This window comes from Plasmodium relictum (assembly GCF_900005765.1).
Source record: "Plasmodium relictum strain SGS1 genome assembly, chromosome: 11".
Classification (NCBI taxonomy): domain Eukaryota; phylum Apicomplexa; class Aconoidasida; order Haemosporida; family Plasmodiidae; genus Plasmodium; species Plasmodium relictum.
In genome coordinates, this window is record NC_041689.1 from 1,236,313 (window position 1) to 1,262,769 (window position 26,457).

The window sequence follows — 26,457 nt, forward strand, 5'->3', positions numbered from 1 at the left end:
TTAAAAATCTTTTTTTTTTTAAATAAATTTTTAATATAAAATTATAAAATATAAAAAAAAAAAAAAAAAAAAAAAAAAAGTGTAAATTACACTTTGGTATAAAATGAATATATCAAATGACTTGACAAGTAATGATTCAAGTGAACAAAATGAAAGTGATAATGATGAGAATGATGAAAATGTTAATAAAATAAATGAATTTATTGAAAAACTAGACATTCTAAACAATAATTATGATTTAAAAATAAAATTAAATAAGCAAAAGGAAAATGAAAATTATGTTAATAATATTGATAACATAAATATATACATAAAAAAACACGAATCATTTAAAAAAAAGTTAAATGAAATAAATAACTTTTTTAAGAAAAAATGCAACTATGACGCTTTTTCAAGAATTGAAAAGGTTTATGTAACAGTATCTAATATAAATTCATCGTATGAATTTATTTCTCTGAAAATAAAAATTCAAGATTATATAAAAAATATAGAAAGAAATATAAAAAATAATTATATAAACACTATACCTTATATAAATTTGTTTTTAGAAATAAGAAAAAAAATACATAAATATAGCTCCTTGTATTTTTTTAATTTAAAGAATGAAAAATATGATTGTAAAAATTTAAATTTTTTAAAAAAAGAGGAAGCAATAATTGAAAATGATATAATTGATTATATCAATCATAAAAAAACATTTACTTCTCAGAATATTTCTAATAAAAAAAATGAACATGCTGAAGCGTATAAACGAATATATGAAATGGATAAAGAAAAAATTAATTTACTTAACAAGTAATAAAATAAAATAAAATAGGAAAAATTATTAAATTAAAAAATAGAGTATAGAAATATATAAAATTAAAACAAATATAATTGTCTATACTACACGATAATATATATACATTCCAAAAAATATATCTATTCCTATTGTAATTTTATCTATTCAATTTTATTTTATAATTATGCATTTCATAATTTTTTTTTTTTTTATTAATATTTTAACTTTTGTATATTAATTTTTATCATTTTGTGCTTTTTTCTTTCTAGATACTATAATAACGTAAAATGCATAATTGAAGAAGAGATAAATGAATATATTAAAAAAAAAGATATCGATAATATAAAAAAAAAATTAAATATTTACATAAGCTTGTTTCAAAAACAAGAAAAAGGACATTCAGAAGATAAAACATGTAATAGTAGTATAAATTCCCCTCAAGAAAATGAGAGTGAAGAAGAAATAAGAAATAATGAAAATGAAGATGATTCTAATGGTAGTACTACGGATAATAAAGAATACATCAGTAAAGAAAACACCAAAAATTATAAAAAAGAAAAAAAAAATATAAATAAAAAAATTATTTCGGAGAATAAAGATAACTTATCAATTAGTAAATTAGAATGCTCACAAAATATAATTGATAATTTAGATGAAAATAATAAATCTAATATTGATGACATAAAAAATAAGAAAAAGGAAGAATCAAAAATAATTAACAACTTAGATGATTATATAATATATTTTGATGAGTATTTATATATTTGTTATATTACTATTGCTTTAGTAGAAATTGAAATTGATAAACTTTTAGATTTATTAAATAGTAAAATTATGAGCCAAGAAGATAATGTATATATTGAATGCATAAAAAATACTTACAGTTGTTTATTTAAATATAATAATTTTTTTGAAAATTTGGTTCATGATCATATTGTATATATAATTTATAATAGAAAGATAGAATTAATTTTTAACAAAGTCATTAATATAATATTTAAGCAATTTTTTTCACAAGTTAAATTATCTATTGAAAATTTTGATGAATTAAATAATTACGATAAAAATATAGAAATACTATCATTGTTATGTTATAATTTTCTTAACATCAAAAAATTTCTTTATGATTTATCATTTAAAAAGTTTGAAAAAGTTAATAATATTTTTGATTTTAAAAATTACATAAATACAAATATATTTTCAATTGAAAATTGTTTATATAAAAACTTACCATATATAAATTTAATTCAAGATGCAATTTGTTCATATATTGACAACGAAATATTATTTTCAAAACATTGTATAGATAAAGCTTTTATATTAACAGATGATATAATGTTATCACTAATTGATGATGATAATAAAGACTTCAAATTTGATGAAAATTTCAATTTCGATAATATAATAAATAATAACGAATTTACATCGACTTTATTGGAAGATGCCTTTTATATTTTTCAGAAGTGCATGTGCAGAAGTATAAATATGAATGATATTAATACTATATGTGTTTTAATAAATAACATTATGATTGTTCTATCTACAACATTGAAAGATTATTTAAAAGAAAATGTTAAAATTAGCAAGAATATTTATTCTTCTTTTATTCATGATATAAACAATTTGAAAAAATTTTCCTTTACTAATTTATTAAACAGTATTGATAAAAATAATTATTTTGAAGATAATAATACCAATAAAACTATAGTATTGGCTCAAAATTTTGTAAATACATTTAGCTACATTAACAATGAAAATAATAAAATAAGTAACACAGTAAGCAATTTAAGTAAAAGTAGTTTTTCTAAAGATAATATTTCATTTAATAATAATAACAATAACCAAACGAAAAACATTTACAATTTTTTAACATCAAATCATTATGAGAATTTATTTAATCCTTTAATACCTAACCAAAATATAAAAAATCAAATTATTAATTCAAAATTTAGTTATCCACATTGCATAAATAATATTGATTCATGTTATCAGTATATTCAAAAGTATAAAATATTCATTAATGATTATTTTACAGAACAATTTTTGCAGAACAATAAAGAAAAAAAGGAAGTGCAAAATTATATACTTATGTTTAATAATTCACTAGCAAATTATGATAACTTATTAAAAGATTATGAAAAATTAAACATTGAGAATTGTAAGGTTTTATTAAATATTTTAAAAATACATTTTATTAATCAATTAGTGTTAATTGAAGAGATAAACTTTGATATAACAAATGAGCAGTATTCATATTATCAATTGAACGATCCTTATATAAATAATTTAATAAATAGAATAAAATTAATTTTGCATCATATATCTTTATATTTTAACCAAAATATTTTTCATATATGTATCCATTTATTAGCAGAAAAGGTTAATAATAATTATGGTCAATATCTTTCATAACACGTTATATACACATATATGTATATATAAAATTTTTAAATTTATAATTTTTAATCATCTTAATGACATATACACATTTGTATTCATTTTTAATTTTTTCTTTTTAGATATGTAAGTACATTGAAAGAATTATTAAAAAAAAAAAGTTTAATTTATATGGTTGTGTACAAATTGATAATGATATAAGAAATTTGATGTTATTTTTTACTTCTTTAACAAGTATTAATGTTAAAAAAGAGTTTTCAAAACTATTTGATATATGCGAATTATTGAATATAAGTGATTTACAGGATTTTAAAGATTTATATGACGAAAATAAAAGCAGTTTGAATTCAAATGAAATTGAAAATATTTTATCACTAAGAAATGATATTTCCGAAGAACTATTAAAGTCTATTAAATTATACATCAATTCAAAAATAAAATAATTTTTAAAATAAGAAAAGGAAAATGTTTTTTTTTTTTTTTTTTTTTTTTTATTATGTAAAGATTATTCCAAATTTTTAAATAAAAAAAAAAAGAAATTATTAAATTATTAAAAAATTATGTTTAGATTTAAAAAAAAAAAAAAAAGTATGTTACTAAATTGATTAAAATAATATATCAATAAACAATTAACACAAAAAAGTATAAAATGGTCTAATGAAAAAAAAATTACCAAGGGCATCTACTTTTATGTTTTTTTTTATAGCTGTAATTTTTCCTATGCATTATTTCCATTTTCATAGACAAACCTTCAATTTCTGAACCTGCAAGAAAAAAAAAAATAAATAAATAAAAAAAACAGTATTAACATTAGAAGAAATAATATTATATTAACATATATATATAAACAATTTAATAAAAAAATTTAAGGAATTTAATTGCTATTTTGATTTAACCATCATATTTATCAATAGCTTTTTGTGCATCATTTATATTTTCAAAAATACAAACTGCTGTACCCTTTTAAAAAAAAAAAAAAAAAGGATAGAAGATGTATTAAATGCATATTATAATGATATAATGAAAATTTATGGAACAAAAAATAATTACATTTGATCTATCTGTATGGTCATAGTTTATCCATGCATTTACAACTTTACATACATTACTAAATAATTCCTAAATAATTATAAAACATTTTTTAAGTAAAAGAAAAGAAGGATAATGTATTGACACACATATGCAATCTTTTTTTATTCTTACCACTAAATCATTTTTTGAAATTGTATAATCTAAGTTAGATATTTTTACTCTGATATGATTATTTCTTTCGTTATCTTTCTTTCTTTCATCGTAATTCTTTTAAAAATAATAAATTTAATACATAATGCTTTCTAATTTTATAGTAAATTTGTGATTTTTTTATAATATTTACATTGTATGAATTTTTTCCATTGTATTTATTTATCCTACGATGGTAATTAGTTCTATATTCATCATTCTTCTATAAAGAAAGAAAAAGTGTATTTTCATAAAATCAGTAAAGTTAAATTTTATGTAATTAGACTGTTATTTTATTTTATTTTTTTTGTCTTTTACATTTGAATTATATTTATCATAAGATCTATAATAGCGCTTCTTATGATGTTCATCTGAATAAAAATAAAAAACAATATTTTATTATATTAAGTCAATTTTTTTTTTTTTTTGGTTTTTTTTTTTCTTTTTATATAAACCATAATGTTTTTTAAATTCCCTCATTTTTATTTTATAGAAAAATTTATAATAAAATTGGAATAAACATAAAATAATATTATATAAATTTATATATAAAAATATTAAACTTTTATGTATTAGAAAAAATTTATAAAATTTTCCAAAAAAAAAAAAAAAATAAATTGAAGAAATTGATAAATTATAAATAAATATAATTCCGCAAGAATTAAAAAAAAAAAAAAAAATTAACAAAAAAAAAAAAAATAAATGAAAAAAAATAAAAAAGTGCAACTCGAAGTATTTCTTAATAATAAATAAGATGAATATATTTTGTTTTAAAAAAACAAAGAACATAAGTTAAATAGAACTGATATAAATATACATGAAAATTATAAATACATATATATATGTATATCTGTTTTTTCTTATTTCAAAAAAAAAATAAATGATTGTCGGAATTAAATATGAAGAAAAAAAAAGTCATAAAATTAAAAGGAGAATATATACCTAAAAGCAATTATTGTAATATATAAAAAGAGATTAATTACAAAATAAAAATACCTCTTATCTCAAAGATTCATATTATACTTCTATTTTTATTTAGATATTTTCTGTATTACATAGAAATGCATTTTATATATATATATCACATATATATATTAGTACATACCTGTATTTTTTTTTTTTTTTACAGTTAGTAAAGATGCATTACTCACTAACATTTTTACGCAAAACAAAGAAAACACAATTTCAGATATAGAATCAAAAGATTCCCAACTAATTGTTAATTGTATTAACAAATTACTGAAAAAGAATCTTCAAACCAAACTAAAAGCTTTAAATGTAATTTTTGTTAATTTATTTACATATATATATTTTAGTATTTAAATTTGTTTATTCTATTTTTTATACTTTCTTTTTTTTTATTCTTTTTTTTTGAACATATATATATTTATCTTTATATAATAAATTATTTTTTTTTTTTTAATAGGAATTAAGTTCTCTTCTCAGTAATCAGGATGAATCTACAATTAGTCATTTATTTTCTTCATTTTTAAGTGTTTATACAAAATTAATATATCATACTAATTATAATTTAAGAGAAAGTAAATAAAATATATATATATATATATATATATATATATATATATATATATATATATATATATAAATACTCTTTTATTTTATTTTTTTCTATGCATATGTTTATTCTTATGAGAAATAGAATGATTTATATATATATAAGTATTTTTATGATGCTTCTCCTTTTTTATTATTAGAACATATTATTCATTGTAACTTTATTTTTTTTTATTATGTCATATAGTTATAATAATTAATTAGCTTCTTTTTTTTTTTCTTTTTTTTTTTTAAATAGATTTAAATTTGTGTCTAAAGTTATTTATAGAAAAAATCAAAACAAAAATTAAAAAACATTTGAGTGTATTCTTGCCGCATTTATTTATTTCACTTTTTGATTTCAGTAAAAATGTAAGAGTCACTTCTTTTATTTATGTATATATTCCATATTATATATATATATATTTATTTATTCTTTAAAAATGTTTTTTTTACAAGGTGAGGAATATTTCTAGTGAAATACTTTCTGTTATATTTCCATTAAAGGATAATTCTGAAAATAAACAAGAAAAGAAAGATAAAAATAAAATAGACAAGTTAAAATTGTATGATGGACATAAATTATATTTAAACATAAAAAAATTAAATGTGAATATCATTAATTTTTATAATTGTTTGAAATATATAAAGAATGATTTGAATGAAGCAATTGTATCAAATTTAAAAATTATAAAAAATGATGAAGATTTTGATATTAATGTGTATCTATTTAATACTCTTTGCTTTTTTCCTTCTTTTATTTACATAATTATAAAATTTTCTAAATTAAATAGCAAATTAGAAACAGAAATAGGAGAATCATTAGAGGAAAGCAGTAAAGAAATAATTAAAGAAAATATTAAGAAAGAATTTTATAATTTCGAGAAAACATTTAATCATTTTTTTTGTTTATTAAATTCTATATATAAAGAAAATAAAGACAATGTAAGGTTAAAAAAAACGTTATATTTATCTATATTTAATATCATTTATTTATTAAAGAAAAACAAAATTAATTACATTGATTTTAATTATAACGAGGGTAATTCTTCAATTTTTAATTATATTTGTTGTATAATAAATAGTAAAGATGAATATATTTTAAAAAATATAAACCATTTATTATTATTGTTTTTTTTTTCTGACAACAAAAAGTTAATCAATGAAAATTTTCTTAGAAGCTATCTATCTCTAATTAAACAAAATAAAATTTATGGAGTAGATTCATTTAATTTTAATATGTCATTGTTTATATTCATATTTGAAAAGAAAGATATAAAAGAAAATTTCTTTTTCTTTTATTTTCTTTTCTATTTTTTATTATTAAACCAAAGAAATTCATCAATAAATAATTATTATGATATACTACTTCATTTATTTGATTATTTTGATTTTATTACAAGAGATACTAAGAAAGAATACTTATTTAGGGAAATTACAGAAAAATCTGAAGAAAATATAAGTAAAATAAATGTCAACAAAGAAACAAAAATGGAGATAAATATCGGTACAGAAGAAAAAAATAAAAATGAAGTTGAGGAAGAAAATAGTGGCAAGAATTTTTTAACAGAGTATGAGTGTTCAACTGTTTTATGCGAAAATATTTTGCTCTTACCTTTCGAAACTTTTTTTATTCAAAATAAATTACAAAATTGTAATTTTTGTTTTAAAAACGAAATTTTATGTGAGACTCTTTCTAATATATATTACTGTCATAGAAAGAAGTTAAAGAAAAAAGAAGCAAAAGAAAAAAATAAATTTGAAGATTTAAGAAGAAAGTTGTTTGATGGAAATATAGAGGAAAACAATCTTTTATCCACTTATGTTAGTTTTATTAAATCATCAAAAAATAAAAATGAAATAATTAGATATACTTTAGATTTATTAAATACTTATGTTATTGATATAAATAATAAGTTGCAAAATAAATATAAAAACAATAATGTAGTTAATGATGATAGTAACCGTTTATATCAGCACAACAATTACAATGATATCATAAATTTTTTTTTTAAGTTTTTATTAGAATTAAAATTTTTAATATTTTCGTTAAACGAAGAAAATAATGCTATTACTATAGATATAAAGACATATTTTATTGATATATTGAAGTTGAATTTCGTTAATTTATTTATTTTAATAGAATACAAAAATTATGAATTCATTGAAATTTTAAAAAATAATTTTGATTTATTAGAATTTCTTGCTCAGAAGAAAGAGGAAGATAATACATTTCTCATGAATAATATTTTTGATATATTCCAAAATTTATTATCAAAGAAAGAATTAAGTAAAGAAATTTATTTCAATGCTTTAAATATTAGTTTAAATTTATTACTTTTGTTTTTTTTAAATAAAAATTGTTTATTTGATGAATTATCTAATTCATTTCTCAAGGTAATAAATAGATTTAATAAAAAAAAAAAAAATAAATAAAAAAAAATAAGTAAATAATTACAATATTTATAATGTATATACTTCCTTATTATATCATATATGTTGTTATTGCATATTATTTTCTTCTTTTATTTATTACATTTAAATTTTTTAGATACTGCTTGATGGAAATTTAACTAAGGAAAACATTGAAGGAAAATTAATAATATGCATAGAATTAATTAATTTTATGAAAAATAAAAAAATAAAATTACTTCATTTATCAGAGATTATATTAAAAATATATCAATTTTATATCAGATGCAATTATAATAATGATTCACTAACTACCTTTTATGAATCTATTTCTTTTTATGAGAAAGATAATATTTTATTTGATGGAATGTTTTATTTTGATTTATTTTATATATATCAAAAAAGATTAAAGGAGAGTAAAAAATTTCCTGAGAATAATTTTTGTAATTTTTTCTTAAAATTATTTACAGAAAATATTTTAACAGAATATTTGAAGGAAAATTATGAAACTTTAAATGATATATACTTATTTTTTTTATTCACCATTTATTTAATAAATTATAACTATACTGAAAATTTTGATGATCTATTTTTAAAATTAGAAAGACAGTCGTTATATTCTTATATGAATTTAATGCAAACAATTTACAAAAGTTGCACAGAGGAAGATTATGTTATAAATAAACAAATTTCAACTTCATCTCATCCAGAAGAAATAATAAATGAACATGAACAAGATGAAACAAATAATTGTAATATTTTAATTTATATTAAAAATTCTAAGGTCATTTTTAAAATAATTGATAAATATAATGACGAAACATATAATATAAAAAGAGATGATGATGATGATAATAATAATAATAATAATACTATTGAAAATGAAGAAATTCAAATAAATTTACTGATGAAAAAGGAGGATATTATGAGTTCATTTTATATATTAAAGTTATTATGCATTTATAAAATATATTATAATATAAAAATTTTAACTTTTGAAAACTTAAAGACTTTTACATTTTTCTGTTTTGACATAGAACAACCTCAAAGTAAATCATTGAAAAATGTTGAAAATCAGACAAATATTCTAATAAATAATGAATTTGATGATTTCTTTAATTTTATTTATTTAAATATTGAATGCAATAAATTATTTTTTTTTCTTAAAACAATAAAAAATGAATTAAAAAATAAAGAGAACAATTTAAGTCTTTTTTTTGCAATATATGACTATATTGATAATAAAGAAATACATATAAATGAAAATATCAACACTTTTGATATTATATATGTTCTGAAGAGAATAAATAAATATAACATTTTTAAAATATGTAAAATGATATTGAAAGAATGTATTAAAAAGGAAAAAGACATGCTACAATTTGCAAAAGAACTAAATAATTTAAAAACAAAGAGCCTATTCGATTTAAAAGTTAAGAATTTTTTATTTAAAATATATATAAAATATATATTGGATGAACATAAAAAAGGTGATATAAATGAAAATGATGAAATAAAAAATAAAGAGGATAAATATACAGAAATAAATGATGATGCAGATGAAATAAATGATATTAATTATGAAAATAATTTGCTTTTATTGAAAAAAAAATTTCCAGAATTTTTTCATTCATACATAGATAAAAACTTCAATTTAAATATAAAAAATGAACTTTCTTATTTAAACTTACTATATCATTTAATATGTGTTAGTAAAATTAAAAATTTTAATTTTTTTAATTGCAGTAGTGTACAAAAGGTATTATTGGAATCAACACATTTAACATTAAATAATTTTGATGTTTTTTTTCATTGTTTATCATTTATAAAAAATTATAATTTTTTCAATAATGACGAAATTATTTTGAGTAATATTTTTAAAAATTATTTATCATTTTTAAAAATATATTATAAGAAGATATATGAAGAACAAACTTTTCTTTATAAACAAAAATGCAAAATTTTTAGTGATACATTAAGTAATAATATTAAAAATTCTGAGAAAGTAGAAAAGAGAAGAAGTAAAAAAAAAAAAGATAAAGATAAATTATATGCTAAATGTGGAATACATTTTTTAAGTTTTGTATATAATTTAATAGAGAAAAATATAATAATTTTTAATTTATTAAATAATAAAAATATGATACGAAGTATAATTAAAATTATATACTTTGTTTTATCAATAGATCACTGTTGCTCTAATGATATAAATAAAAAATTAAAAATTCTTTGCATAAAATTAATAAAGAAAATTTTCGACTATGATTTGCAATATTTCGATTCATTTTATAAAATATATTTTTTTTGTTTAAAATCAAGCGTCTATGATTATAATGAATATTTTGTAAACAAAATTTTTTTTACAAAGCTTTTTTCCACTTCCAAGAATTTACAAAAATTAAAAAAAAAAGTATTGGATATTTATATTAATACTTATTATTTATTTATATTATTTTCTAATATTGAGAAATTTAGAAATAATAAGATTTTTATTCATAAAACCTTCTCTATTCTTTTATTAAATTGTGTACTATTCAACGAATTACATAAATTAAAAAATTGTAATTTAGAGCATTTTAATGTAATTAGCTCGTATTTATGTATAAATAAAAGTAGTGAAAACTTATTCTTAAAATCTATTATTAATAAAAATATTGATTATGAAAAAAATGTTTTAATTGATATTAAAAATGAAATTAGTGAAAGTGAAATGAATTATGCCAATACTACTACTAATAATAGTAATTACAGCTTAGATTATATTTCTAATAATGATTCAAATATGAATTCTAGTGTTGATAGCTTTATGATTAGTGAAGAAGAAGATAACTATATTAGCAGTAAATTAATAACTACGGAAAATAAAGAAAAAAATAACGATAAAATAAATATATATCTTAATGATAATAACAAGAGTTGTAATGCTAGACAAGAAGAGGATGAAGCAAATGCATTTTCAAATGAAATTAACATTGAACATATGGATGCATTTGATAAATTAAATTATAAAAATAATGAGAAAATCAATAATAAGACAAATGAAGAAAATAATAATAAAAATAAATGTTGTTCACTTTATTTTTTAAAAAAACATTTAAAAAATGTATTTTTGCTTATTGATTTAAATAAAAATATTTTAAATTTATATTCATTTCTGTTAAATAATAATTATTTAAAAGTACTATTGTCAATGCTAAACATTTGTTTATCATCAGAATATTTTATTTATAACGCAGATTTATTTCAGCATTTTTTGATATTTTTAGAAAGTAATAACATTAATTTATATTATTTTTTAAATGATTTAAAAAAAATTGATGAACTTGTAGAAACTAGTAGTAATTTAAAAAATAACAAAAATGAGTTTTACATATTTTCTTTTTCTTTACACTTAATTCTACTTCTAATTACTATATATACAAATGAATGCATTAATATAATTAATGAAAATAAATTATATGATATAATATATTTTAATCAATTAATTTTTTCAAATTTAATAATAAATTATCAATTAAATCAATTGAAAAATATATCCCACAATCACATAAATACAACGTTTTCATATGATCCTAATTCAAAAACTTTATATTTTAAATATAAAATAAAAGAGGATGAAAATGACGCCTTTGAAGATATTACAGCAAAATTGACTTTGAATTTTCTACCTAATTATCCATTTTCTCATTTAGTAATTAGCGATAAAATAGAATCACTAGGTTAAAAAATAAGACATTATAAAATCAAATAAGAATATAAATCTTCGTTTTAAAAAAATATTTATTCTATTTGTGAGTATATTCTTCGGATGAGTATTTAAAAAAAATTTGCTTTTTAATTTTTTATAGATAAGAAGGCTTACATTCACAATTCTATTAAAAGTATGTATAAATATGCAAGAAATGGTAACATTAATGAAATATTTATTAAATTTGATAGTATTATGAATAATTATTTTCAAAATAAATCACAGTGTAATATATGCTTTATGCTACTATATGATAAAAAAACATGTGATAAAACTTGTTCTAAATGCAACGCATCTTATCACAGTTATTGTCTTCACAAGTAATATTCTATTTAATTTTTTTTTTTTTTTTTATATTAGTATCAAATAATTTTAATTTTGTTATTTATACATATATATATACGTTGAAATTTAAAATTAATTTTTTTTTTTTCAGATGGTTTTTAACATCTCACAATACAAAATGCCCATCATGTCAAATGCAATTTAATTCTTGAAGTATAAAAATTAAATAATTAAATTTTTCTTTTTTTAATTATATATATTTACATAAATAAACAATTTTTCTTTTGTTTTAAATATATATATTGTACACATATCTAAATATATAATTTTTCAATTTTCTTTTCACATATATTCAAAATGTCTTTTAATTTTTTATATATTCCCATTTTTTTCATTTTGAATTTTTAAATGTAACAATTCAAATTTTTAAGAAGCAAAGGGAAAAAAAAAAAAAAAAATAAATAAATTAAAATGAAAAAGACAATAAAAATATTACAATTATAATACAAGTGTGTAACTATATTTCAATAATTTAAACATATGCAATAACAGTATTTAGCAATATGCTAAATATATTTAATTGTACGGAAAAAAAAATTGTATTAAAATATATATATATATAGAAATAGAAAGAATCTATTAGAAGAAATAAAATATGCAATTTTGAAAAAATAAAAGTATATGAATTTTCAAAAGAAAAAAAATATGAAATAGAAAGGGATTCTTAAAAATGCTTTTGGATTTATAATTTTTGATTTTATAAAAAATAAATATTTAAAATTTTAAGTTAAAATTTATTTATTTATAAAATAAATATTTTTCTCACTTTATTTAACAATTAATGTTAAGAAAAAATGTAGTATTTTTTTTTTTTTTAAATAATTATTTTCTGACAGATTTTACAATATATGGTTATAGTGCATATCCTACTTAACTTTTTTGCTAGTTTTTGTTTGACATTTCTTTGAAGTTATGCAAAAGAGACTTATTGCAAATACTATTTTTATTAGTGGTTGTAGCTGATTTTAATTCTTTTTGTTTATATTTTTTTTTATCGGGAGTAGAAAAATCTGGTATAGATAAATTTCTTTTCATACGCATGGTTTTAATAAACTCATACGAGTCATCAGCATTAATAACATGATAACTTGATCTATTTAACTTCCTTTTTTTGGCTGAAGGAGGAGTCGTATGATTAGTGCTATCATCATAAAAGGATAGTTCCTCTTTTGTTTCTTTAACATTTTTTTCTTTCATATCATTTAAAACTTTTATGCTTGCCCTTTTTATGAATCCGTTAGAATTTTTTTCATCATTTGCATACTTATCTGAAAAAATAGCAAAAGATCTTCTCCCACTTTTTTTATATCCCCCTAAATTTTTAAAAGTATCATTTATTAATTTGAAAATAATTTTTGCATATTTATCATTTGATTTACATAAGAAATGAGAAATCATTGTAGTAGTAAGAAGATTCTTTTTTTGCTGTTCAATTTCACGAAAGGTTTTTATGCCAATATAATATTTTAGGCAATGCACATACCAATTATATACTCCAATCCCATCTAAATTGTCAAATCGAATATCTGAAAACCATGGGTGAGATAAAGCATCAGCAGCAGTTATTCTATCATTTGGATTATATTTTAACATTTTTACTAATAAGTCTATACCCAATTCATCAATTTTTCCATTTGTTATTACATTTAAAGCATCCTTTTTGTCCTTAATATTTACATTAAAGAAATCTTCTTTTAAAGGATAAAAACGGGAATCGCTAAAAAATTCTAGTTCGTCATTATTAGGTTTTCCTAAAGAATTAACTATTCTAATTATAAGATCGAATTCTGTTACACCTCTAAATAGTGGTTTTCCTATAATTAATTCACAAATAATACAAGCAGCAGACCAAATATCTACGTTTAATCCATATTGAAAATCTTTATTATATTCATCATCTTTATCCTTCTTTTTTTTTTTTTTGTTTTTAGTTAGTTCAAATTTTGATAAAAGTACTTCTAATGGCCTATAGTAAATAGTACAAACTGTTGGAGTCATATCTCCATCATTTTTTAATTCTCTACACAATCCTAAATCTCCAATTTTTAACAAATACTTATCATTTTGCGTTTTTTGTAGCATTACATTTTCAGGTTTTAAGTCTCTATGGCACATCTTATTATTATGTAGATATGCTAAACCATTTAATAATTGAAAAGATAACCATTTAGCTTCTTTTAAACTTAATCCAGCCTGATCATCACTTATTTTTGTTTTCTGAATTAATTTTTTTAAATCTCCTCCATCACAGTATTCATAAGCAGCAAAAATAAACTTTTGATCAGCCGATAAAGGAGTCATATCCAACTTTCCTTGATGATGATAATTAGAAGTATAATGTTGTAATATTTGTCTATTTATATATTCACTTATGCATTTTTGTCTATCAATTGTTACATCTATTAGTCGTAAAATATTGGGATGTCTCCCAATATTTTTTAAACAACTTAATTCTCTTAATGTAGTACAACTTATTCCTTCTTCATTTATTGTTCTTAAATCATCACGAAAAAATTTTATTGCATAAACATTTTTTTGAAAAAATACAAACTCATCAGTGTAATAATCATACGGTAAATAATTAGTATTCTGATATAAGTCGTTATTATTGCTATATTTTATGACTTTTCCTTTATAAACATCCCCGTATGTTCCTCCTCCTAATTTTTCTTCTAATGATACAGTTGAATAAATATTATTAAAATATATTTTACATTTCGTTAAAGTTATACCAAACATTCTGGTTATAAATAAAAGAAAATATGTATATATATTGTATTAAATAATATATATATATATATTTTATTTTATATAAAGTAAAAAAAAAAATGTAAGAAAACGCCATTTATAAAAAAAAAAAAAAAAAGTAAAATAAACACATATTTTAATATATCTATAATTCTTTATATATATATTCATAAGAATATATTTAGTCTCTAATTGAAAAAAAAAAAAATTTCTACAATTCTTGTATTGAGAAACTTTTTAAATATATATTTAATTCTATATTAATAAAAATATGAAAAATATAATTTATTTATATAAATATATATTATATGACATTAGATATAGTATTTTTTTCTAACAATTATTTTCATAAGATTTAAAAGTCTATGAATAGAATTCTAATATATAGTAGACAAATATCATTATATAGGGAAAAATTAAAAAAATTAAATATATCTTTAAATAATTTTTTACATTCACAAGAATTATATATGCATATATATACATATATATTTTTTTTTTTTTTTTAATGATGTATGTAAATGTAAAATAAGATAATTATATTAGTAAAAAGAATTTTAAATATATTTTTCCTGTGTCTTATTTTTTAATATTTTTTTTTTTTTAACTTTATTAATGTGTTTAAATATATTTGTATTTGTAATTTGCTACTTTAAGGAAACAATTTCCTTTAAGAAAAATAAATAAAAGATTACAAAGAAAACATAAAAAAAAAAAAAAAGAGTATTTATATAAAATGTTATTTTTTAGTATAGCTTCAATAAAACAAAAATAAAATAATAGACATAGTAACTGATATAAGTTTTAATATTTAAAAAAAAAAAAAGACTAAAAATAAAATATTAAAAAGGAAAATATAATTGACATAAAAAAAGTAAGAAATATATTTATAATTCACTAAAACATATATTTTTACAAAAATAGAAAAAAAAAAAAGTTATTGTTAGTAAAGAGAAATGTACTTTAACATGCAATATAGGGTATTAAAAAAAAAAAAAAAAAGTTAAATTATCTAAAAAAAAGTTACTCATTTTTATTTGAAAATATAAGGAATTTTAAAACTTTTTTAAAAAAATTACTAAAAAAATTAAGAAAAGATATATATATTCCACAAAACTAAAACATTAGAAGTGCAATATGCATATAGTGTAAAAAAAAAAAATTAAGAAATAACATAAAATGTAATACAATTAATTTAAAATATAAGAAGTAAAATAAAGTAAAACAAAATAAAATAAAGTAGTATAACAAAGGAATTTAACTATTTATAACTTTTCAAAAAAAAAAAAGAAAACTAAAATTTCAGAAAAAATAATGATATATCCTTTAAAAAAAATTAGAAATACATAAAAAAAAAAATTTAAATATACTATAAAGGTATTTGCCAAATAATAATTAAATTTTAATCAACATAAATAAGAAAAATAGGATATATGTGTAACATTTTCTAATTTTAATTTATAATTTAGTGAAAATATTAAAAAAAGCTTATTCATAAAAATATATAATCACTTCATTTTACTGAAAGTTCTATTTTTCATAAGTGTTCTAAATAAAAAAAAAAAAATTTAACAAATTTAGCTTTTATTTATTATTATTTTATTTTTTTTAGTTTCTTCTTTTTTTTTTTTTTTATATTTAATTTTATATTTCTTTATGTATCCACTTCAATATATATATTTTTTTTTAATTTAAAGATTTATTTGTTTATTAGAACATTTTAAATTCTATATACTCTACAAAAAAATTAAAACATAATAAGTTGTTATAGATTAAATTTTTTTTTTTTTTTTTTTTTTTTTTTGTTTTGTGTATTTTTGTATGATACAAAAATAATAGGAAATGATAAAAAATAATTATATTTATATACTTATAATTTTACAAGATGTATATTTATTTTCGTAAATTTATATCTTTTTTTTTTTTTAATGCATCAATGAAAATTGTATGAAAAATAGTAGGTGAATATTTTATTATTTTTAACTTGAATAAATGTAATAAATAATTTTAAGAATATATTAAGAATAAAATTTATATAATCATAGGTAAAAATTAAATTTTTTAAATAAATAAAAAATATAAAAAAAATCATTTTCCTAAAATTGTAAAACCAAAAAACAAGTAATATAAGATTCACATATTTATGACTAACATAAATTTTGAAAAAAATTTACAAAAAAAAATAAATAAAAAAAAAATTTAAAGGTAGCAAAAAAAAAAAAAAAAATAAAATAAAATAATTAAAATTTAACTAGAAAAAAAACATAGAATTTTTTTGAAATTCTTATAAATTTAAACGAAATAAAGAACTAAGAGGAATCTACAAAAAAAAAAAGAAAAAAGAAAAAAGAAAAAAATATTTAATATTAAATATATTAAGATATCCAATATTTTTTTAATAGGAGAATAAAAAAATGTTGATAGCATGAAAGAAGATAATAATAATATAAGTAAAAAATTAAGAAAAAGAAAAAAAAGAAAAAGTAGAAAATTTTCTTATCTTTCATTTAAAAAAGAAATAGCAAATTTATATGAGAAAGAAAAAAATATTTTAATGCAGATGCAAAATGGGAATTCATTACCAGATAATAAAAAAATAAATAATTTGATAAGTATTCCTGAAGACAAATCATTGACTATTCTTAATAAAAATGAAATACCAAATAATTTAAAAAACAAAACAATTAAAGAAAATCTTAATTGTAGACAAGGAAAAAAAAAAAAAAAAAAGAATGTTTTATACAATTCAAAAAATAACATGCAAGAGAAAAACTTAAATAGCTTAATAAATATTTTCTTTAATGAACGTAAAGGTATAAGTAAGATAGGTAATAGTAATCATAATGTTAAAAATAAAAAGGGAAGTATTACTGAATATTCTTCTGTAGAAAGTATTTGTAAAAAAAAAAAAGGAAATTCAAAAAAAAGTAATAAAGAAAATGATGATTTAATAAATGAACTACTACATATTATCATTACAAAAGATAAAATAACAAAAATTAAAAAAAAATTATTAGACAATTGCTTAGTAAATTTTGTTAGTTCAAATATGATGAAATATGTTATAAGAAAAACTAAAAAAGATATTGACTTTAATATTCTAAAAACTCTTTTGGTTATTAATGTCGATGCAAAAAATATAGATTATACTTTGATTTCTAGAAGAAAAATTGAAATGCTGACTAATTGCATATTTCCAAAAGAAAAATTAAGAATTATTAAACGTGTTTTATCTCAAATATTTAAAACAGTCTCTATTAAAAAGAATTTTTCAGAAGAATTTAAAGAAATAATAATATCGAAAAGTGACTATATTTCATGTGTTAAAGCTGTATCATCTTATTTACTAAAAAGTGAAAAAAAAAATACAAATAATTATAAAAAATTTAAAAAAATATATGAATTAAGTGTGAAACTTTTGAAACAAGAAATAGAAAATATAGATAATATAAAAACTATAGAAAATAAAAAGAATAACTCTAAAAAAGAGAAAAATGATAAAATTATAAGATCCCTTGACTACATTTATGAAGAACAAAAGGGACAAACTAATAAAAATAGTGAACAAGAAGAGGAGAAAGAAAAAGAAGAAGAGGAAGAGGAAGAGGAAGAAGAAGAAGAAGAAGAAGAAGAAGAAGAAGAAGAAGAGGAAAAAGAAGAGGAAGAGGAGAAAGAAGAGGAAGAAGAAGAAACTGAAAAAGAAAATGAAGAAGATGAAGAACATGCAGAGGAAGGAGGAGAAGAATCGGATGAGAAAGAAGCAGAAAATAATGCATATAATGAAGATGAAGAAAAAGAAAAAGAAGGAAAGGAAAAGGAACAAGAAAAAGAATATAAACACATATTTTGTAATGAAAAACAAATACATATAAACGATTTATTAACCAATTTGAATAATTACAAAAGTACCTTAGATGCAGAATATTCATTAAATAATAATATAAACAATTCAAATATTTTAAAATTAGTTAATGAAGAAATAAATAAAAGGGATATGCAAATAAAAAGCCTAAAAACTTATATAAATTTAATGGAAAATGATATAAAATTATTATTTGAAAATAATAAAATAATGAAAAAAAAAATTGAGGAAATGGAAATGAATATAAAGAAAAATAGTTTTCAAAACATTCTAGAAGAATCAAAAAAAGGTATATTTGTCAAGCAGAGTGATATTATTTTAAATATTTACGAAAAGGCTCACTTAAATTTCAGTGATATTAAGGAATTAAAGGATAAAAGAGATTATATGAGTATTTTAAATGTAAAAATAGATAAAAATCCTTTTAATTTTACCAATAATGTATCTTTTGATAATATAAATAAAAATTCATCTAAAAGTTCAGATATGAATGAGACAGATAATTTGAAAAAAAAATTGAAAAAGCTTATAAAATTACTGAACTTAAATATGTTTTCAAAAAACAATGATGGAGTATATATTAATAAAATGAAAAAAGAATTAAATTTAGATTGCATAAATAAAGAAATTGACAAACTTATTTATGTGATGAAAAATAATAAAATTGCTAATGAAGAAAATCAGAAAAATAAAATTCTTAAAATTAAAAATGATTCCGCTTTAGATAAAAAAAAAAAAGAAAGTGAATTAACTATGACTAAGAATAACAAAAAAAATAGCACTCAAGTACAAAAAATAATGGAACAAGAAGACAAAAAAGAGCAAGAAAAAAGTAAAAATAAAATACAAAAAATTTTAGAAAAAAAAAAAAAAAAACTAGAAAAAAACCCTATAATTAATAACAAAACATATTCAAAAAATTGTGATGATCCAAATTTCTTGATTTACACTAAACAGAAAAGTGAAAAGACTTTTGAAATTCTAAAAAATAATAAATCTAATAAGATAAAAAACAAAAAAGATATAATTACTAACAGTTTTAGTGAACATGTTGAGAAGCATTTAAAAAATGATTCAAATGAGAATAAAAATGAACATAAAAAAAATAGTCTTTTGAGTAATTTAAATTCATATATGAATTCTATCGATTACAAAATACATAAAATTTTATCATTAGATACTATTAAAAAAAAGGGGGAAAACAATTTAAAAGGTGATGTTTCTGATGATTCATTTTTTAAGAATGAAAAGACAAACAAAAGAAAAAATTATTTTCAAAAGTTTATGAACTATTGCAATGATAGTGAAGAAGATGAAAATAAGAAAAATTCAAATGATGAGGAACACATCAAATTATGTAATGAATCCCTTAGTAATGGGAACAGAGATGATAAAATAAAAAAAAAATTAAATTCGAATAATTTGAAAAATAATTTGTGTAATAAAAATGTATTAGATTTAAAAAAAAAAGTAACCAGTGAAATTTTATCTAATAATAATAAACAGAAAAAAGGGAAAAGTAAAAATAAAATCAAAAGCAAAAAAAAAAGAAAGAATAAAAAAAAAAGTAAAGGATATAAAAAAAATGAAGAAAATAGCAATTTGATAATCCATTCTAATAAAAAAAATAAGGAAAATGAAGATATAAAAAGTGGCAAGCGTATGTCTTATATAAATAAACAAAACAAGAGGAATGAAAAGAACATAGAAAATGATAAGCATATCACTTATATAAATAAAAAAAATAAAAGAAATGGAAAGGATGCAGAAAAGAATAAACTTGTTAATCATTTAAATAAAATAAATGAAAATGTAACTGACAGTGGTGATAGTGTTGTTTATAATTATAATTTATATAATGCCATTGATGATTTAAATGCTCAATTTTCAAATGTTGTAAAGAATATTCGTATTGATGGGAGTTTTCAAAAGGTTGAAAGTATATATGAAAGTGATAAAGAAAAAAATGAAAAGAGTGAAACAGTAAATTCTTCAACTAGAGAGGATATTGACAATTTTAGTTTTCATTTTAAGACAGTAAAAAATGATTATAATTTTATTGAAGTTTTATCAAATGATAAAAAAAGAGAGAAAAAAAAAAATATATATGATGAATATATAACTCAAGAAAAAGCAATTGATGGAATTATTAAAAAAAAATATATAAGAGTAAGGAAAATTATATATATATATATATATATATATAATGAATATTAAGAACTTACATATATATGTATACATAAAATTTGAAGTAAAATATATATAATTTATATTTTTTTCCTTTTTAAAATTTAGGGAATATTAAACGTTAGAAAACATGATTATGGATTCATTATTTATAATAATAAAAAAATTCATATCAGATCAAAAAAAGACATGAATAGAGCAATAGATGGTGATTCTGTTGTTGTTAAATTAAAAAAAAATATAAAAAATGAAATTATTGGAAAAATAGTTTATATTGAAGAGCATCATGGTTCTGATATACAGTATGTTTGTATTTTTAGAGACAAGATAAAAAATCAGAAATTTAATTTTGCTATTCCTTTTAAAAAAAACATACCTTTAATAAAAGTATTAAATGAACATATTATTGAATATATGAAAAAATATCATATAAGAGATATAAGTAATCAATTAGTTTACATTAAAGTGTTTAGATGGAACTCTAACGAAACCTTTCCGGAAGGAAAAATTGTAGAAATATTAGGGCAAAATGATATTTTTCATAATATGCAAAATGCTATTTTATTAAATCATAATTTAAATTTCAATTTAAAAGATGCTTTAGAAGATCAGCATATAAGAGAACTAAAAGATAAAAATACTTATGCAAATATTATATCACAAGAAATAAAAAAGAGAATCGATTTAACAAAAAAATGCATTTTTACAATTGATCCAGAAACAGCAAGGGATTTAGATGATGCTATTAGTATTAGTAAGATAAGTAGAAAGAAAATTATTAGTTGCAATTACTACATTCAAGTTATTCACAATTTAATTGTTCATAATGGAGAAATTGAAGAAAATATTTTAAAAAAAAATCTTTCTTTATTTGTAAAAGATGATAGCAATTTTTTTAATATTTTGAAAAGTAATAAATATGTTAAGGAAATGGAAGATATAAAATATGATAATTTTATGAAAGAAAAAATTGAGGAAGAGAAAAAAAAAAAAATAATAACAGAAAAAAAAGCATTTAAAATTTTAACAAAAAAATGTGGAAAACAAACTAAAACTCATCAGAACATTACATCTGATGTAAATAATGAAAATTTTGAAAAAAATAAAATTCATGATGAAGTAAAAAGCAAAAACAAAGAAAGTAGTAATGAAAATAATAATTCTATTAAATTTATGAATCATATTATGAATGATAAATCAATAAAAATGAATGATAATAGTGAAAATTCTAATGATAATAATAGTAATAGTGAGAATAATGGAGATGATTTTTTTCAAATTTCTAATGATTATATTAACACAGAATCGGATACAGATAATATATTAGATGATATTTATGAAATAAAAGGAACACATAAAAAAAGACGTAAAATCTCAAGAAATGAAAAAAAGCAAAAAAAGAAAATATACACAGAAAATTTTTATAATATTTTTACTGAAGATTCAGGATATGATAATTATAAGTATAGAGAAAATGAAGAAGATTTTTTCTACTGTAAAATAAAATCAGAAGATGGTACCGATAATGAAAAAAAGAAAAGTAATAAAAAAAAAAAAAATGAAAAAAAAAAAGAAATAAAAAAAGAAAAAAAAAAAATAGATATGCTTAATTATGCTTCAAAATCGGATGATGCATTTGAAAAGGGGCAGAAGAAGGAAGACAGTGAGGAGGAAAATAATACATATAATGGAGATGAAGAAGAAGATGAAGAGGAAGAGGAAGAGGAAGAAGATGAAGAGGAAGAGGAAGAAGATGAAGAGGAAGAGGAAGAAGATGAAGAGGAAGAGGAAGAGGAAGAAGATGAAGAGGAAGAGGAAGAGGAAGAAGAAGAAGAGGAAAATGAAGAGGAAAATGAAGAGGAAGAAAAACAGAAAGTAGAAATACAAAAAGAAGAAATAAAAAAAGAAATATTTAATAACAATAATGTTGAAAAAAAAAAAATAGACGAAGAAAAGAATAAAATGATAAAATTCCAGAAAATATTTTTAGATAATAGTGATTATGAATGTTTTTTTAAGAATGAAAGAAAAGATGTTAAAAAGAATAAAAAAAGAAAATTTTCAGATAGCTATGAATTTTTTTTTAAAAAAGAGTATAACAAAGATATAGGTTATAGTGTATATGATAATCATAATTTATTTTGTGAAAAATGCAAAAAATTTATAACGTTAGATGATATTATAAAAGAAATGAAAGAAGAAAAATGGAAAAAGTATAATTTATATGAAGTGGGTGTTCATATAACAGATGTATCATTTTTTATTAAAGAAAATTCTTCCTTAGATATTGATGCCCGTAATAGAGCAATGACAATTTATCTAACTCATACATGTTTTCCAATGATTTCTAAAATTTTAAGTGAGGAATTATGTAGCTTAGATCCTGTAAATAATCGTTTATGTTTATCTATTTTTTTTTACATGGATAGTACAGGTAAAATTGATCATAATTCCTTTTTCATTAAAGAAAGCATAATAAACAGCAAAGTAAAATTTACCTATGAAGAAGTTTATTTAATTATTAGAAATTACACAAAATTAAAAAAAATGGTAAATAAATTAAAAAAAAAACAACATGAATTCTTTAATAATCAGAAAAGTAGCAATTCTATTTTTGAAGATATAGATAAAAATTCTAAAGGTAAAGATAGTAATAGTAATAATATTAGTAGTTCTAGTAAAAATAAAAAAGAATATATTGATAGAAAAAATAATATTTATAAAAAATTCTTAAATACACATTTTTACAATAATAGTAATAATAATGATTCATGCAAATATCATAGTGCCGAGGATTTATCTACCATACTGAAAAAAAAATTTGATGAAGATAAAAAGGCTCATAGCGATTTTAATTTTGATAAATTTAATCATTTAAATGAAAAAAATAATTCTATGAATAATTTAGGATGTAAAGAGGAAACAAAATATAATAGTAATAATATTATTTTAAAAAGTGCAAATCATTTAATAAATGAAAAAATATTAAAAAATAGTAAAGTTAAAAAAAGCATAGAAGCATTAATAAAAATATTTAAAAATTTAAGTAATTCAAAACATAATTTATCAAATAAAGAAATATTTACTATTATAAAAAATTTATATGATATGCATAAAATAACAAAAAAAGCAAGAGAAATTAGAAGGAAAAATGGATCTTTATTATTTAACAATGACAAGATTAATTTTATCTTATCTGATGCATGTAATCCAATAGGAATAGTCAGAAAACAATATACTTTTTCTAATTATATGATTGAAGAGTTAATGTTAAGTGCTAATAAACTAATAGCTATTCGCCAATATTTTAGTAAATATAGAGACATATCTGTTTTTCGTTCACATAGTTTAAAAAACGCAATAGAACTTACTGATATAATTGAGTTACTAAAAAAGCATGGGATCCATTTCAAAGTTTGGGATTTACATCATATTTTAAAATATTTAGATGATAATAAAAAAAATTTTAAACATGAGAAAAAAAATATTTTTGATATTGTTTGTACATATGTAAAAAAAAAAATGATTAGAGCTGAATATCATACCTTTAAATATATAAAAGATAATAATATGAGTACATATCATTATGCTCTTTCCTTTTTATTATACACTCATTTTACTTCACCAATTAGAAGATATCCTGATATTTTAGTTCATCGTATTATTAAAAAAATTATTTGTGACGAGGATAAACTAAATAAAAAGATATGCACAGAACAAGAAATTTTAAAAACTGTAGAAACATCCGATATTGTAAGATTTTTTAATTTTGATTTTTTTTTTTTTAATCTAAATTATTTATTTCAGAATATATTAAAATTTATATATATATATATTTTTTTTTTAGGGAATAATAGAAAAAATTTGTGAAAATTGTAATAATTGCAAAGCAAAATCGAAAAAAGCACAAATGGATTGCGAAATAGTAAGATGTTCTTGTATTTAATTATATTTTAAGTTTTTATTATAGATTTCATTAAATATATGTAAATTTTTTTTTTTTTTGTTTTTAAGGCATTTTTTTGTTTGTATTTGCAAAAACTTGATTATCCAGGATATAATAGAGGTATTAAACTTATTTTTTTTCAAGAGTAATTTTATTTTTTTATTGTCTTTATATAAATATTTGTTTATATATTTTTTTTTTCATTTAGGAATAATTATGGATATATACAAGGAAAAATCTTCAATTTATTTCAAATCTTTTTCATTTGAAAATGTAAAAAAAATAAAATAAAAATAAGATAATACTACTACTAATAATAAAATTATTATTTATATACCTTTCTTAATTTTTTTTTTTTTTTGTCTTTAGAATTTATATCATTCTAATCACGAGAAACATTTTCATAAAATGAATAAGGAACACATTGTAATTTTAAATTTATATTTAATCATTTTTTTTTTAAATAATAATATTAAAAAAAAAATGTTATTTTTTTTTACTTTTTATTTTCATAGAAATATGTTTCAAATTATGTCATCTACCCAAATATTACAAAACAAGAAGTAAAATAAAAAAAAAAGGAGAAAAAAAAAAAATAATAATAAAATAAAATAACAATTAACAAAAGATGAAAATTTATTCATTTTATAAATTTTTTTTTTTTTTTATTTTAGTTCACACTTGTTCTCTATAATAAGAATACAAAAAAAGTTAGATTACGAAGGGTTTATAAGGTGTTTAAATAAAAATAAAACAAAAATAAATATAATTTTTTTTAATTTGAATATGTCTAACATTTATGTGTATATTATTCCTCACATATAAAATATAATTTAAAAATATATTTTTTTTTTTTTCAGCGTTTTGATTATATACCATTATATTTTATTCCCTTAAACTCAATGCCCCCATCTTATTTTTTAGCTGTTGCGTTTAACAAATAAACCCAATAAAAAAAAAAAAAAAAAAGAAAAATATTGGAACATTAAAAGGTTTTGGTTTTTTTTTTTAAGGAATAAAAATTATTAGATAATTATATTTTGTATAAAAATACATTTATAATATTTTATTTTTCATGTTTAATCTAAATGTTTTTTTATATATTTATTTATTTATAGATAGTATTAGTCTTTTTTTTTCTTTTTTTTTTTTTTTTTTAAATAAAATTCTTTTTTATTCATAAACATAAACATAATAAATAATTAACTAGATATCTATGTATTTATTTATTTATTTATTTATTTTAAAATATTTGT

At 18.2% G+C, this 26,457-nt stretch overlaps 5 protein-coding genes across 5 annotated transcripts; 3 read left to right on the plus strand and 2 right to left on the minus strand.

Annotated features, from left to right (window-relative positions):
• Positions 1 to 103: 103 nt before the first annotated feature.
• On the plus strand, positions 104 to 3,621 carry PRELSG_1132300 (conserved Plasmodium protein, unknown function; the record flags this gene model as incomplete). The annotated part of the gene is made up of 3 exons (XM_028677604.1): positions 104 to 795; positions 1,051 to 3,160; positions 3,301 to 3,621. The coding sequence occupies 3 exons, from the start codon at positions 104 to 106 to the stop codon at positions 3,619 to 3,621; spliced, it is 3,123 nt and encodes a 1,040-aa protein (XP_028533976.1).
• A 226-nt stretch (positions 3,622 to 3,847) lies between these two features.
• PRELSG_1132400 (RNA-binding protein, putative) lies at positions 3,848 to 4,879 on the minus strand (the record flags this gene model as incomplete). The annotated part of the gene is made up of 7 exons (XM_028677605.1): positions 3,848 to 3,942; positions 4,075 to 4,138; positions 4,229 to 4,297; positions 4,382 to 4,477; positions 4,554 to 4,622; positions 4,718 to 4,770; positions 4,855 to 4,879. The coding sequence occupies 7 exons, from the start codon at positions 4,877 to 4,879 to the stop codon at positions 3,848 to 3,850; spliced, it is 471 nt and encodes a 156-aa protein (XP_028533977.1).
• A 419-nt stretch (positions 4,880 to 5,298) lies between these two features.
• Positions 5,299 to 12,610, plus strand: PRELSG_1132500 (conserved Plasmodium protein, unknown function; the record flags this gene model as incomplete). Its single annotated transcript, XM_028677606.1, has 8 exons — positions 5,299 to 5,356; positions 5,529 to 5,677; positions 5,826 to 5,940; positions 6,213 to 6,325; positions 6,413 to 8,350; positions 8,505 to 12,084; positions 12,214 to 12,433; positions 12,550 to 12,610. The coding sequence occupies 8 exons, from the start codon at positions 5,299 to 5,301 to the stop codon at positions 12,608 to 12,610; spliced, it is 6,234 nt and encodes a 2,077-aa protein (XP_028533978.1).
• Positions 12,611 to 13,340: 730 nt separating this feature from the next.
• Positions 13,341 to 15,197, minus strand: CRK5 (cdc2-related protein kinase 5, putative; the record flags this gene model as incomplete). The annotated part of the gene is made up of 1 exon (XM_028677607.1): positions 13,341 to 15,197. One exon carries the CDS (start codon positions 15,195 to 15,197, stop codon positions 13,341 to 13,343), a length of 1,857 nt encoding a protein of 618 aa, XP_028533979.1.
• Positions 15,198 to 17,631: 2,434 nt separating this feature from the next.
• PRELSG_1132700 (ribonuclease, putative) lies at positions 17,632 to 26,145 on the plus strand (the record flags this gene model as incomplete). The annotated part of the gene is made up of 9 exons (XM_028677608.1): positions 17,632 to 21,237; positions 21,364 to 25,008; positions 25,103 to 25,180; positions 25,270 to 25,321; positions 25,410 to 25,474; positions 25,571 to 25,627; positions 25,717 to 25,764; positions 25,876 to 25,935; positions 26,062 to 26,145. The coding sequence occupies 9 exons, from the start codon at positions 17,632 to 17,634 to the stop codon at positions 26,143 to 26,145; spliced, it is 7,695 nt and encodes a 2,564-aa protein (XP_028533980.1).
• Between the last annotated feature and the right edge of the window lie 312 nt (positions 26,146 to 26,457).